Source organism: Carassius carassius, chromosome 20 (genome assembly GCF_963082965.1).
Source record: "Carassius carassius chromosome 20, fCarCar2.1, whole genome shotgun sequence".
Taxonomy (NCBI): Eukaryota; Metazoa; Chordata; class Actinopteri; order Cypriniformes; family Cyprinidae; genus Carassius; species Carassius carassius.
Genome location: NC_081774.1, coordinates 28,339,642 through 28,354,993, shown reverse-complemented (window position 1 = coordinate 28,354,993; position 15,352 = coordinate 28,339,642). Strand labels below are relative to the sequence as shown.

At 42.1% G+C, this 15,352-nt stretch overlaps 1 protein-coding gene across 1 annotated transcript; it reads left to right on the top strand.

Annotated features, from left to right (window-relative positions):
- Nucleotides 1-4: 4 nt before the first annotated feature.
- si:ch73-344o19.1 (mucin-2) lies at nt 5-14,631 on the top strand. Its single transcript, XM_059502389.1, has 5 exons — nt 5-279; nt 1,289-1,582; nt 2,926-3,204; nt 12,121-12,287; nt 14,193-14,631. Exons 1-5 carry the CDS (start codon nt 216-218, stop codon nt 14,235-14,237), a joined length of 849 nt encoding a protein of 282 aa, XP_059358372.1. The 5' UTR covers nt 5-215; the 3' UTR covers nt 14,238-14,631.
- Nucleotides 14,632-15,352: the final 721 nt, after the last annotated feature.

Here is a 15,352-nt window from a genome sequence, read left to right as displayed (position 1 = left end):
ACAATCGATTCAACGGGTCTGAAGCCTTTGGCTCTCTTTATAAATAAGCTTCCGTTTAGACCATAGGTTGCGCTTAACCACACCCCGCTGTCGAAGCCCAGAGCCCGCGGGATATTTTTAGCTCTGATGATGTCCGCTGTCATCTAACGGAAAGATCATTCCGGAATCACAGAGCCAATCTGCACGGTGTCTGCGCGTGAGTCGCTTTATCTAACATGAGGACTCAACGCGCTTTTATTATATGGACTGCGATGGTTCTTCATTTGTCTATAATAAAAGGTAAACGCATGACTTATGGTTTATTTGGTTTTAGCATGAAAACAGCAACATGATTCTATAATGTTGCAGTGTCTGCAGGCTTTGTCTTGCTCGCATGCTTTTTTTTCCTGATTAATCACTAATGATTTATGTGCATCTTATTTATTTGAAATTACATTGTTAAGCCTGGTACAAATTATGGGTCAAAATCTATCTATCTATCTATCTATCTATCTATCTATCTATCTATCTATCTATCTATCTATCTATCTATCTATCCTCTCTTCTTTTGAAAAGTGTATCAAGACTATTTACACGTAACAATAGGCTACTGCAAACAATAAAATATTACTGATATTAACATATTTGGGAATAGAAACATATTTTATTTTTGTAGCATAATGTTTGGACTCTAATTTGTATCATTTGCACATCCCCTTAAGTGCTAATTAGATTCTTAAAGTGAGATCTCGGTTCTGAGTGTTAATTTCATGAATAATTGGATGCGTTGGTTGATCTGACACATTTATCTGGTGCTGATATGGGAGACATAGGTTCGAATCTGCCCTGTTTACCATGTATGCGTAAATAAAAGATGGCAAAATCCCCAAATTGAATCATCTACTTGAAAAAATAATAATAACATTGAGTTGTTTATGCATCTGGTTTAAGTGCTTTATGGTGTAACTGAGGTCGTCTAAATCTTCAAAAACCTGCACATTTGAGGACAAAATCTCCATTTATCTGGTTTGTTTGTTCCTCTGCTCCTTCTTGACACATAAAGGTCACAACTGCTTTGTTCTTCACTGTGTGACCATTAAACTCAACTGTACAGATCCGGTCTAGAACGCCCACGTAACCGTTTCAGCATGAGAACACACAGGGTTCTTCCTGAACTTTACTCAAACCAAATAAACATATTTTCTGGCATATACTTTTTTCCCCTCCATGCTCGTGTTTATTTTCTAGATTAGTTCTAAATAAGAACGAGCAAGCTTGCTCATGCAGACATTTTCTACTTCTCCCCAAGGTCAGACCACAGACTCATCCCCAGACGTGAGGTCCACTCTGAATGAAGTCACTCCGAAAAATCGCATGACTTCAGCAAGTGACATTTTGGAATCACAAGCCACTACAGCCTATCAACGCGTCTCCTCTCCTTCAGCCGATTTCACAACGGAGGTCACACCTACTGTTCCTCCTCCATCAAAGTCATCCAAAGACGCTGTAGAGCACAATGACAGCTCTCCTTCACCAGTCATCTCACAGACCCCTGCACTACAAGAAGACACCACCCTCAACACGGACACAGCTTCGGGACCAGGCAAGACTAATACAATTAAACCTAATCTAATTGTAAAAGCTATCTGTCGTTAATCAGTCTAACTAAGGTTTAAAAACAAATTTGCCATCCTTTTTGTTGGGAGCGACAACATGGACAGTGGAAGACAATGCTGTGTAAATTAAGTTTACGAAGAACTGAAAGATTCAGTAAATTTTATATTGAGAGCCTTTAAAACATTATAATATTCACATATAACATAATATTCAATGTGGTATACACTATAAAAAATTTTGTTTATAAGATTATTGCACTATGCAGTTTACAAGATGACTTGCTTAATTAAATATGTTACTTACTGTTTCTTTGTAATAATTGTGAAATTATTAATCAGTTTCTAAGGGAAAACTGTTTCTTCGCCATTTTTTGTGTAGGGTTTACTTTGAAACCATTTTCACAAATTGCTAGTACATTTTGTGAATAAGTAAAAAAAACACATTAATAGAGAAAGCTATTGAATTAAACATTAGAAAGATTTCAATACAATTTTTCTTGTCAAATGAACTCAAGTAATTTTTTTTAGCCCCTTTCCCTTTAATATGTCAATGTTTTAAAAAAAAAAAAAAGATTTTTTTAACAATGTGCTCTAACCAGAGCTGTGGCTTTCTGATTGGTGTCCAAGTTGGAAATTTGGGTTCGATTCTGACCTGTTTCTAAATGTTTCTATAAAACTTTTTTTTTTTGCATTTGGCATAAATAAATTGTTATATATTGGCCTTATCACATTTGCCATACTGCTCTATAGATGTTCCCACTTTGATGTCACAAGCAGAGATAACAGTAAAGATGGTGGCATTGCTCGCATATTGTTGTAAGAGACTCGATGCTTCCGGTTTCTTCGGGTGACATTTGCATTTTGCCTTCTAGTCTGACTGCTTTCATGTGGGTGTACATCACTTTGTTCCACTTTAATGATAAAACACTGGGCTCAATGTGCCTGAATCCAGACTAAACTCGTGAGACTTCCTGGGAAACTGCCACATTCCACCCACTTGATCAAAAGTCTGTCCATAAATAATTGCTGGACGTGGGTGTAACATTTTGGAACACCACTGTGTTTGTAAATAATATCCCTCTCTCATACTGTCATTTCACTGGAAACACAGCTATATTTAGGGCAGTTGAATATCTTCTTATTGGTTTACTGCACTTATGCCAGACCTTAAGTATGACTCTTAGAAAACAACATTAAAACACATGTTCTTCAAAACTGTTTTTGCCACTGCAGACAGTAAAACGGGTAAAAAATATACCATAGACTTACATTGAAGGAGAGTTCTATCTCAATCAAAGCTTGTGTTTCTGTGCATGTTTTTCTTCTGCAGGTTCTTCTACTGGCAGTACGTCAGTTTCTTATTTGAAGAGCACCATTTTATATTCAGTAGCCTCCACAGCTCCTGCAACATCCATCAGTCCAAGTGAAGGACCTCAGACAGTCTCTACTCCAGCCAGCAGCGTGATCCAGACAACACAAACAGCTCCACCATTCACTCCCACTTACCCTCAGACATCTCAGGTCATCCTGACCAGCAGTTCAAAGGTCACTGGACCTGCTCCTTTGGAAGACCAGGATGAACCTTCTGAACTGGATGTGGGGGATCAAGGTATGTGGACAGCAAAAGCACTGTTGAGTCATTCCAAACCCATTAAACATTAAACAGATTTTTTAATCTTATTTTTTATTTAATAGAATCCAGGCAACCAAAAATGTCAAGTTCAAAGATACTTTTGAGATAATCCATATCAATCATCAAAATGTCTAATCCAAGTCTTTTTAAGAGACAAAATAGGGCTGGGTAATAAAAAAAATCATATCAAGATAAATTTTAAGTTGTAAATTTGATGATAAACTCTGGACATTTTTACTCAATATGGATTAATCTAACAGTCTATCACAGTGTCACTTCATCGGGTTTACACTGTTTACTTTGAGAAAAACTACCGTCAAATACACATTGAAACTGAAAGTAAAACTGAAAGACATTCACGACAACCCATCAAAATAAAAGTCTGGTTTAATTTGAAGAAATTATGACAGAAATATTTTACTTGTCAAACTTCATGGACTTTTGCATTTGTTATCATTTTCATCCCCCGTGTTCCTTGACCTAGTTTCTGTCTCCCCTTAATTGTGTCATTATGTGCAGGTGTGTCTTGTCAATTATCCTCATTTACTCTCCCATATAAGTTGTAGTCCGTTTAGTGTTTCTTTGTCCGGTCTTATGCCCCCCTGTTGTGGATTACCTTGTGTGGATAATATTAAAGACTTTTACTTTCATGTTAATTTTCGTGAAAGTTCGTTCTACAAGGAATGACAGCTTACACCGTCACACCCTGACAGAAGACTGGACCCATATACAGTAACAGAAGTATTCTCCCCATGTTTGTTTTTTGTTTTTGAAAGTTTTTCCCTTCTGTTGTGAATAACCCTGCCATCCTCGTCCTCCTGCTGGAGTGGGGCATCGCTCCCTCGAGGACTGAGGATTTGTGTTTGTTGTGAACTACATACACAACCCAGACAGCTGCCTCTGCTCGTTCTCTCAAGCTGGACTACACACCGCCACACAAGCACAGTTGTCCAGGAAAGGTCCTCAAGAGAGCCTCGCAGCCTTCATTGAGTGGGTGCTGGTGTCCTGTAAATCACCACTCACCGTGGACATTGTGGACGACGAAACAAGTCCCACTCTGGAACCAGAGCCCAGCCCTCCATCACCCCGCTGCGTGGAGCCAAAGCCTGATCTCACCGTAGATGGAGAGCCATCGCCAAAGAGAGCGACAGAGCTGAGGATCGCCCCAGGAACCAGAGACTCATATGTCATCTGACCAGGTGCGAGAGCCGGCAACTGAACACGTGCCAGTGAATGAATCAAGAGAGAACAGTGCTTGATAAAAAGGCACGCCCACTGCAACACCGCTGAGGGTGAACTGCAGCAGGATTCTGATGACTTGATTGACAAAAATATTGAATTACCCTGTCTTCTGTCATCATCTGGACTCTCTCCCTGTCCTAATATGACCATAGAGGAAGTTTATGAACTGTCTATCTAACCTGAACTGTCTGGCTGTCCTGTCACGACCATGGAGGTTGTTTCCCTGTTTGTTGGTCTCCTGCTATTGGGAGTCACTATCTGGTCTGTGTGTGTGCAGCACACACCATCCCTGAAAACCCTGGTGCTCCCAAAACCCTACCCACTCTGCCTCGGCCCATCGACCCAGCAGTTCCACCATGGCTCCTAGCTCCCCCTTCTCCGCCATGACCCGTCAGTCAACCAGGTCCGCTGGGCTCCCTCCAACTCCACTTTGGTTTGACCATCAGTTGACCATCCGCCGCCTCAGGACTCCACTCCTCCAGCTGTGCTTCATCCCTCCGTCCCTATGGCTTTGTCAGGCTCCTCCTTCCGTCCGGCTCCACCTTGGTTCTCTCTTGCTCTGGCTCCACCGTGGCCTTCTGGAGTCATACACTCCGCTTTGGCCCTTCAGTTCCTCTTTATGATGCGCAAAAATGGAAAGATCTGGACTGCAGGTTGGCCATTTCAGTACCCAGATCCTTCTTCTACGCAGCCATGATTTTGTAATTGATGCAGTATGTGGTCTGACATTGTCATGTTGGAAAATGCAAGGTCTTCTCTAAAAGAGACGACGTCTGGATGGAAGCATATGTTGTTCAAGAACTTGGATATACCTTTCAGCATTGATGGTGTCTTTCCAGATGTGTAAGCTGCCTATGCCACATGCAATCATGTGACCCCATACCATCAGAGATGCAGGCTTCTGAACTGAGCGCTGATAACAACTTGGGTTGTCCTTGTGCTCTTTAGTCCGGATGACATGGCGTCCCAGTTTTCCAAAAATAACTTCCAATTTTCATTCGTCTGACCACAGAACAGTTTTCCACTTTGCCACAGTCCATTTTAAATGAGCCTTGGCCCAGAGAAAATGCCTGCGCTTCTGGATCATGTTTAGATATGGCTTCTTTTTTGACCTATAGAGTTTTAGCCGGCAACGGCAAATGACATGGTGGATAGTGTTCAACGACAATGTTTTCTGGAAGTATTCCTGAGCCCATGATGTGATTTCCATTACAGTAGCATTCCTGTATGTGATGCAGTGCTGTCTGTCACGGAACAGAGAGAGAGAGAACCCAGGAGGCGAATGGCAGGTTAATCCTCTTTTAATAGAAATAAGGCAAAGCCGCAACGGCCGATAAACAAAGGCAGATTTCAAGGATAATTCCTGGTCGAGACAATGAAGCCTAAGTGGCTGGTCCGGGAAGCTTGTGTTCAGCGAGACCAAGGGAACTGGTGAGGCATCGGACCCTTCGTTACTCCTCACGGCAGAAAACTGGGCGGAGAACAAAACAGGTAACAAACAGCCCATAAAAGATTCTCCAAACGACTAGACAAGACTGGACAGGACAGGACTAATGGTCTGTAGAAAAAGCACAAAAACGTCAGAAACATCCGAAGTGGTTAGTAATAATCCAACAGGGAATGGAAAGAGACAGAGCTAGAAATAGAAAGCCTAATGATAGGAGATAGAGAGCAGGTGAGCGGAAGAGAACGAGGAACAGCTGAAGATGATGAGAGTAGAGATAAGTGAGTGCAAAGAAAAAAGGAAAGAACCAGCAGATGGAGAAAGAGATAGAAAAGAGAAAGAACTAGGATCATGACAGTAACCCCTCCTCAACGTGCGCCCCCTGGCGCATCCAAGGAGGAGGAGTGGCGGGAGCAGTAAAAGTCGTCAATGAGTGAGCGGTCCAGGACGTCCCGGGCGGGGATCCAGCTCCTCTCCTCAGGGCCATACCCCTCCCAGTCAACGAGAAACTGCTGACCACACCCTGGGGGACGAACATCAAGGAGTCTACAGACTCGATAGACAGGGGAACCCTCGATGCGGATGGGAGAGGAGACAGGACGGGGAGGAGGGCGGACTACAGGTTTAAGACAAGAAACATGAAACACAGGATGGATGCGAGGGAGATTAGACGGCAACCTAAGTATTACCGAGACAGGACTGAGGACCCTAACAACGCGGTACGGTCCAATAAACTTGGGGGCCAATTTACGAGATGAGAACTGAAGGGGCAGATTCTGAGTCGATAACCACACCCTTTGACCACGAACATAATGAGGGCCCTTGACACAGCGCTTGTCAGCAGCCCGGCGAGTGATAGAGCGAGCCTTACACAGGGCGGATCTAACCGCTCTCCAAGTCCGTCTGCAACGTTGGACAAATGTCTGGACTGATGGGTCGTTAGACTCAGGGTTGGAGGAGGGGAAGAGGGGAGATTGGTACCCCAGACAGCATTGAAAAGGTGACAGCCCGGTGGCAGAAGAGGGGGCGGAATTATGAGCGTATTCTGCCCACGGAAGTTGCTCAGACCACGAAGCGGGGTTGCGGAAAGCGAGACTGCACAAAATGCGTCAAATGTTCTGGTTAGTGCGCTCAGCTTCTCCACTGGTCTGGGGGTGATAACCCGAGGAGAGACTGGCAGAAGCTCCGATGAGGCGACAAAACTCCTTCCAGAAAAGGGAGGAGAATTGTGGACCTCTATCGGACACGACATTCTCGGGAAGACCGTGAATCTTAAAAATATGCTCGACGACAATCTTGGCGGTCCCTCTCGCGGAGGGGAGTTTAGAAAGCGGGACAAAATGGGCCGCCTTAGAAAAGCGATCGATAACAGTGAGAATTACAGTATTTCCTCCTGAAGGAGGAAGCCCTGTAATAAAATCGAGAGCAATCTGAGACCATGGACGCGACGGAACAGGTAAAGGTCTGAGGAGACCCGCGGGAGGTCTGTTGCCGACCTTTGTCTGAGTGCAAACAGAACAGGATGCTACAAAACGATGGATATCACGTTCTCGAGTGGGCCTGCAGAATCTCTGCGAAACAGAGGCGATAGTACCTCTAACACCTGGATGCGCAAACAGTTTAGAGGAGTAGCCCCACTGGAGAACTGCGCGACACGCGGAAGAGGGTACGAACAGTAATCCCCTGGATTCGGATTCGGGAGAGGCAAACTGGCGAGAGAGCACGTCAGGCTTTTGATTCTTGGAGACGGGGCGGTAGGAAATAGTGAAATCAAAACGCGCAAAGAAAAGAGACCAGCGCGCCTGACGAGCGCTAAGTCTCTTAGCAGAACGGATATATTCAAGGTTACGATGGTCAGTCCAGACATTGAACGGAACTGAAGATCCCTCCAGCCAGTGATGCCACTCCCCTAACGCAAGACGAATGGCCAAAAGCTTGCAGTTACCCACATCGTAATTACGCTCGGATGGAAACAGGCGGTGTGAAAAGAACGCGCAAGGGTGGATCCTCTCGTCAGCGGGTGACCGCTGGGAGAGGATAGCCCCCACTCCCACCTCAGAGGCGTCGACCTCCACAATAAATTGTCTAGACACATCAGGAGAGATGAGAATAGGTGCGGAAGAAAACAAAAACTTAAGACGATCAAAAGCCTTCTGCGCAACCTCACTGCAAACGAAATGGATTTTGATAGAAGTAAGCGCGGTGAGGGGAGCTACCACCTGACTAAAGTTCAAAATAAACCAGAAATAAACCAGCGATAGAAATTGGCGAAACCTAAGAAACGCTGAAGCGCGACGCGAGAGTCAGGAATAGGCCAGTCTGTCACCGCGCGGACCTGAGCGGGGTCCATACTAATCCCCTGGGCGGAGATAACGGAACCGAGGAAAGTGACGGACTGGGCGTGAAAAGTGCATTTCTCGGCCTTGACGAACAATTTGTTCTCCAAAAGTCGTTGAAGGACCTGACGAACGTGCAACACATGAACTTGGAGAGAAGGTGAAAAAAATTAGGATATCGTCGAGATAAACGAAAACAAAAACATTAAGCATGTCACGGAGAACGTCGTTGACTAGAGCTTGAAAAACGGCGGGGGTATTAAAGGCGGTCTTCCATTCGTCTCCCTCTTTAATACGAACAAGATGATAGGCATTGCGGAGGTCTAGATTTGTGAAGAACTGCGCCCCCTGCAGTATTTCAAAGGCGGATGACATAAGTGGCAAGGGATAACGGTTCTTAACAGTTATGTCATTTAAGCCTCTGTAATCAATGCAGGGGCATAAAGAGCCATCCTTCTTCTTCACAAAAAAGAACCCCGCACCGGCAGGAGAGAAAGAGGAGACAATGGTACCTGCGTCCAATGATTCGGAGAGATACTTCTCTAGAGCCACGCGCTCGGGAACGGAGAGGGAGTAAAGTCTTTCCCGGGGAGGGGTAGTGCCAGGCAGGAGCTCGATGCTGCAATCATAGGGTCGGTGCGGAGGAAGAAAAGCGGCTCGCAAATCGAAGTACTCCTCAGGGACTCCTGACAAATCACCCGGCTCTTCCTGAAAAACAGAAACAGAAGTCACGGGAGGGACAGCAGACATCAAACACTTAACATGACAAGAAAGATTCCATGAAAGGATGGAGCCCATAGGCCAGTTAATTTGGGGATTATGCTCAACGAGCCATGGATGGCCCAAAACTACGGGGGTATTAGGGGAGTGAAAAACCAAAAAAGAAATAGTCTCATGGTGATTGCCGGAAACGGTGAGGCTCAAGGGGGCAGTAGCACGGCGATCCCTGGCGAGAACCCGACCATCCAAGGCAAAGACAGTGGAGGGATCTTGAAGATCGACGAGAGGAATACGGTGCTCAAGAGCCCATGCTTCGTCCACAAAATTCCCCTCAGAACCGGTGTCTAAGAGGGCTTGACAGGAGGTGGAGGAGTTGGACCAGCGAAGGTGTACTGGAATGGTAGTGCGTGGGCATGACGGAGGGTCCAGAGAGGATGCGCTCACCAGTAACCCTTTCTCTACTGGTGAGCTTTGGCTTTTAACTGACAGCCAGTAACAAAGTGATTGTCAGAGCCACAGTAAAGGCAGAGCTGATTGACGATGCGGTGCTGGCGCTCGGCAGCCGAGATGCGGATCCCACAAAGCTGCATGGGCTCTGGGACTGCCATCGAAGCGGAGGAAGAACTGGTCTCAGGAGGTAGGAGGAGTGTGGGCTCCGTGTTGCGAGCGCATCGTCGCAGCTCGAAACGCTTCTCTACGCGCAGCGCCTAGTCGATGAGGGGGTCGAGGTGTGAAGGAGTCTCGCGGCCAGAACCTCATCCTTGATCTCAGCATTCAGACCCTCGATGAAACTTGCCACGAGCGCGGGCTCATTCCATCCACAGGTGGTGGAGAGAGTACGGAACTCCACATAAAAATCCGCGACCGAACAGCAAGCGTGAGGCCTCGGGACCATAAACGGATCGGTCAAAAACCCGTAACATCTCCTCCTTAAAATGGGTGTACTGGCAAACACAGCCTCCATCGGCATTCCAAACGTCCGTTCCCCACTCACGAGCCCTTCCCTTGAGCAGAGAGATGATGTAGGCGATACGAGTGCGTTCCTGGGCATAGGTGATAGGCTGAAGCGAGAAAACAACCTCACATTGGGTTAGAAAAGACATACACTCTGTCTGCTCACCCGCATAGCAGGGGGGATTGTTCATAAGGGGCTCAGAAGCGTCCGCAGCCTTGCAGGTAGATTCCATGCGGAAAAGATGGAACTGTCTGGTAAGGTCGGCCATCTGGGCGGCTAGGGTATCGACGGCTTGACGAGCAGCGGAGAGTTCCTCCTCGTGCTTGCCCAGCATGACTCCCTGGATCTCCACCGTGGCCTGGACAGGATGCTCATTTGCCGGATTCATGGTGGTTGGATTATTCTGTCACGGAACAGAGAGAGAGAGAACCCAGGAGGCGAATGGCAGGTTAATCCTCTTTTAATAGAAATAAGGCAAAGCCGCAAAGGCCGATAAACAAAGGCAGATTACAAGGATAATTCCTGGTTGAGACAATGAAGCCTAAGTGGCTGGTTCGGGAAGCTTGTGTTCAGCGAGATCAAGGGAACTGGTGAGGCGTCGGACCCTTCGTTACTCCTCACGGCAGAAAACTGGGCGGAGAACAAAACAGGTAACAAACAGCCCATAAAAGATTCTCCAAACGACTAGACAAGACTGGACAGGACAGGACTAATGGTCTGAAGAAAAAGCACAAAAACATCTGAAACATCCGAAGTGGTTAGTAATAATTCAACAGGGAATGGAAAGAGACAGAGCTAGAAATAGAGAGCCTAATGATAGGAGATAGAGAGCAGGTGAGCGGAAGAGAACGAGGAACAGCTGAAGATGATGAGAGTAGAGATAAGTAAGCGCAAAAAAAAAGCAAAGAACCAGCAGATGGAGACAGAGATAGAAAAGAGAAAGAACTGGGATCATGACACTGTCTAAGGGCCCGAAGATCACGGCATCCAGTATGGTTTTCTGTCCTTGACCCTTACTCACAGAGATTGTTCCAGATTTTCTTTGAGTCTTTGGATGATAGTATGCACTGTAGATGATGATAACTTCAAACTCTTTGCAATTTTTCTCTGAGAAACTCTTTTCTGATATTGCTCCACTATTTTTTGCCGCAGCATTGGGGGAATTGGTGATCCTCTGCCCATCTTGACTTCTGATAGACACTGCCACTCTGAGAGGCTCTTTTTATACCCAATCATGTTGCCAATTGACCTAATAAGTTGCAAATTGGTCCTCCAGCTGTTCCTTATATGTACATTTAACTTTTCCAGCCTCTTATTGCTACCTGTCCTAACTTTTTTGGAATGTGTAGCTCTCATGAAATCCAAAATGAGCCAATATTTGGCATGACATTTCAAAATGTCTAACTTTCAACATTTGATATGTTATCTTTATTCTATTGTGAGTAAAATATAAGTTTATGAGATTTGTAAATTATTCCAGTCCTGTTTTACTCACAATTTGTAAAGTGTCCCAACTTTTTTGGAATCAGGTTTGTAGATTAATTTTCATTTTAAAAGAGTGATCACATTGTTATAGGTTTATTCATCACCATTTTATGCTAAAGTTCTATTGAATCATAAAACACAGAGACCAGAAATGATAAAATGGAGAAAAAAAAGAATTTAGGAAATAATAAAATGGATTTCATGGGGCCCCAAATTAAAAGGTATCTTACTCTGTGGAGATTAATTATAAACAAACAAAGTTATATATTTACAATTATTCTCAAGGTCTTATAAATGTGCAGAATTTCCTTGCCCAATAATGTTGAATAAATGCGATAGATAGATAGCGATAAATAGCATGTATGATATGGAAAAATATTTTTTGCCCATATCCCCCAGCCCAAAGCACATACATAGAGCACTTCTAATATGGTCTACGGAAGCTCAACAACCGCTTTTTTATTTTTGGGAGAACGTTTCAGCTCACTTTAAACTAAGGCCAGAAAAATAATCTACATAAGTAGGAGAGGCATTCAATTTGTTTCAGTTATTGCCGTTGGTCTTGCCGTTGAGGTCTAGTAAGCACACCGACAGATGATAATTTCATTATTTTTCCAATTGTACTTACTTCTGTGATCTGTACATGATGTTCCTCCAGTTTTATTAGTTGCTGTGATGATAATCACTTTCTGCTCCATTCATCAATCTAGAGTCAGGGAAGGTTCCCCACCGCCCTGCATCACCTCTGGACCCCCTGCTTGCTGCTCTGGTCACCATTTTCATTATTTGCACTGCCATGGTTTCAGCCGTCCTCTTCCTCAAGTTCCGTCAACGTAGTGAGCATCCAGAATTCCACCGGCTTCAAGACCTTCCTATGGTGAGTCTTGCATTCATGCAGTAAATTGGGATATTTAAAATTGAGACCTTTGAGAGTTTTATAGATTTCCATTAGAGGTTGAACAATTGATTGCTGGAACAATAGCGATATATTTTTTTGTAGTTGCATACATTGCTGGAGCAACTGAGATGGTCCACTGTCATTATACAGAACAAGAGTGGCTTCTAGAGGCAAAATCAATGATGCCTTGTCGAGTTTTTTTATATGTAGATTTAAAGTAGTGCTGTCAAAATTAGCATTAACGATTAATTTTTCCAGTTTACCGACTTAAAAAATATTTAGCGCAGTTAAACTGCTGCTTGTCTCTTTCTTGACAAGACCTGGATTTATTTAGGCGGAAAATGTCTTTACGCCCACATCAAACAGGAGACTTTTCAGACACGCACTCCACTTCGCCTCAGCTCCAGGCACTAGTCAAACAAGCACGGAAACAGTACAGGTGATGAGGAGCTTCAGTAGAACAACAGTGATTTGCGGTCAGATGAAATGTTATCAGGCCATAATTCAGTAAAAAAAAATTTTCCTGTCCCGTCAGTCGTTATACTGTGCTCGTAGCATGTGCTCTTCAATTGCATGCACAAATATGGTGGTGCACACTGTAGCCTGTATCATTTCAAATTAAAGCTCGAATGAAACCATGAGCATGCATGTGTCAGATCCATGTCATGTTCCACAGAGGCAGCTCCTAAAGTAATAGCAGCCAAATAACCTAATAACCCAGCCGCTGTGATGTCTGTTAATCAAAGAAACATAAAGGAAATCAATAACGTTTGTATCTTTAAGAATTCAACTATATTTCATTTTGAATTTAGCATTGATACCTATATTCGGTTTCTTTATATTTCCTACTTGGTGAAGGGCACAGGTAAACATTTATTGTAATGGGTTTATGTGAAGATTGTTTTAAGTTCACTTAAATTTTAAGTTGTTATTTTTTAAAGTCTAATAAATGTTCAAATTGACTGGTTAAATATTAGGAAGAGACATCAGTAGTACTGGTATCAGTGATACTAGTCTTCAGCTATAAAAAAAGATGCCACTAAAAAAATACTTAAAATATAATTTACTTATACAGTATAATATAATATACTTCTTTATGTTGTTTTCTACATTAATTTGAAGATTGTGAAATTATTGCAATATAGAAGTATATTTAAAAACTTTAGTATTAGATGGGGTTATTTGTGATTAATTTGTAAAAAAAAAAAAAAAGTGTGATTAGTTTATAAAAAAAAAATTGTGATTAATGTGTGATAATCGATTGACAGCACTAATTTAAAGCTGGTGACCTGAGAAAGCAAATTATGTTCGTGCGGTCAACAGAAACAAATCAGAAATCCATCCAATAAATTTTTTTATCGTCACTGTAAAACATATTTTTTCATTTTTATTAGATAATAGCATTCTGTTCTAAAATTATTATATTTGATAATAGACAATAGTATTAGATAATAATATTCTATTGTAAAAGTGTTGTAAAATAGAAGAAAATAAAGTGAGAGAGTATACATTTAATATACATATGTATCTAATTTCAATGCAATGGACTTTGTGTAGATATTTATATGAAATGGTATTAATAGAGTCAATTTGTAACATTAACTAAGGATAATAAATGCTGAAGAAGTATTGTCCATTTTTTGATTGCTAATTTCATTTACTAACAATAATAATTTACTAATAAATTTAATTATTTTTTAATACTGTTGTGGTCCAGCCTAGTTATCGTTATCAGAAAAATCCACTATTGCTCAATCTCTAATTTACATGATAATGGTAATTATGTCATGTTTTGCAAATGTGATGGCAAGTTCCTCAAATCAATAATGATTAAATTCGAGAATTCATCTGATGACCTCAAAACCCTAATGTGCCTTTCTGCAGGATGATCTCCTTGAAGACACGCCATTGTCAAGATACACCTATTAGCAAGAGGGAATTCCACTATTTCATCATCTGATTCCTCAGGCAACCAGTGTTGTTATTGGTGCAGATCCCCTAAAAGATGTCTTTCACAACTGATCTCTGATTCTGGGGTTTTTTGGGCTTTGATGCTAGAATATGGTTGTGTAATATTGGAATAAGAATTTTAGTTGGTTTACTATATTACGAAACCCATTAAAATAAAATAAGGGTTCCAGAAAATAGAATAAAATAAGATAAACAGTCTTATTCTATGTTAAAAACATCACAGTTTCTTAATTACCCGGATGTTTATAGAGAATGTTCGAATTTCAAGAAAACAGAACCAACATACTTTTTATTCACCTTAAGATTCTCTACAAATGTAGAGAAACAATAACAAAAAGTTTCTCTAAAACATGACATGTAGAAGAACAATACACATTTTAGAGTTTCCGGAGATAATTAGCTAGTTTTTCTCTTTATTAGACACTATATGTATACTTAAGTACTTGCTCAATATTATGATGCTATCATTTGGTTCATCCTAAACCTAAATTCTGAGGTATGGTCACATTTACCGTTTCTTGGCAAATTTTCACAGGCAAAATCCAGTACTTTCAAAAAGGTTCCATGAAATCAGGATTTTCCGATATATCTGATCATGCAGATTTCACAGTTCAAGTTGTTCACACAAATGCACAGCTTTGACCAAAATCACTACACTATTGACAGTTCAGACAACAGACCTTTTTTGTTCACAAAATTTTGCTAATATGACCGCACATTAACTTTTATATAACATTCATTCTAAAGGTCTAAAATTTCTCAAATCTATACAAGCAAATAGTACTGCACTTTTTTCTTCTTCTTCTTTTTAGGGGCTATGGTTTATTTTCCAAGATCATTTTTAGAAAAACAGTTCCCTGGGTTTAGCATAAATGTCTCTGGACTTTTGCACTGTTAGAGCTATTAAGTTTTAAGGAAAACGTTCATTTTTATGTGACTGTTCTAGAATGAAAACAATTTAGGATTTAACTGAATTGTGATTTTGATATTTATGACAAAGTTGATTGACCAGATCCATATAATGAAGGTATGTGAAATAATTTGAAATGTATTTTAGCATATTCACTTCTGTC

Coding starts and splice junctions, on each gene's coding strand:
- si:ch73-344o19.1 (XM_059502389.1), top strand. CDS start 216: ATGAGGACTCAACGCGCTTTTATTATATGGACTGCGATGGTTCTTCAT. Junction 1,583..2,925: donor GGACACAGCTTCGGGACCAG/GCAAGACTAATA, acceptor TTTCTTCTGCAG/GTTCTTCTACTGGCAGTACG. Junction 3,205..12,120: donor ACTGGATGTGGGGGATCAAG/GTATGTGGACAG, acceptor TCATCAATCTAG/AGTCAGGGAAGGTTCCCCAC.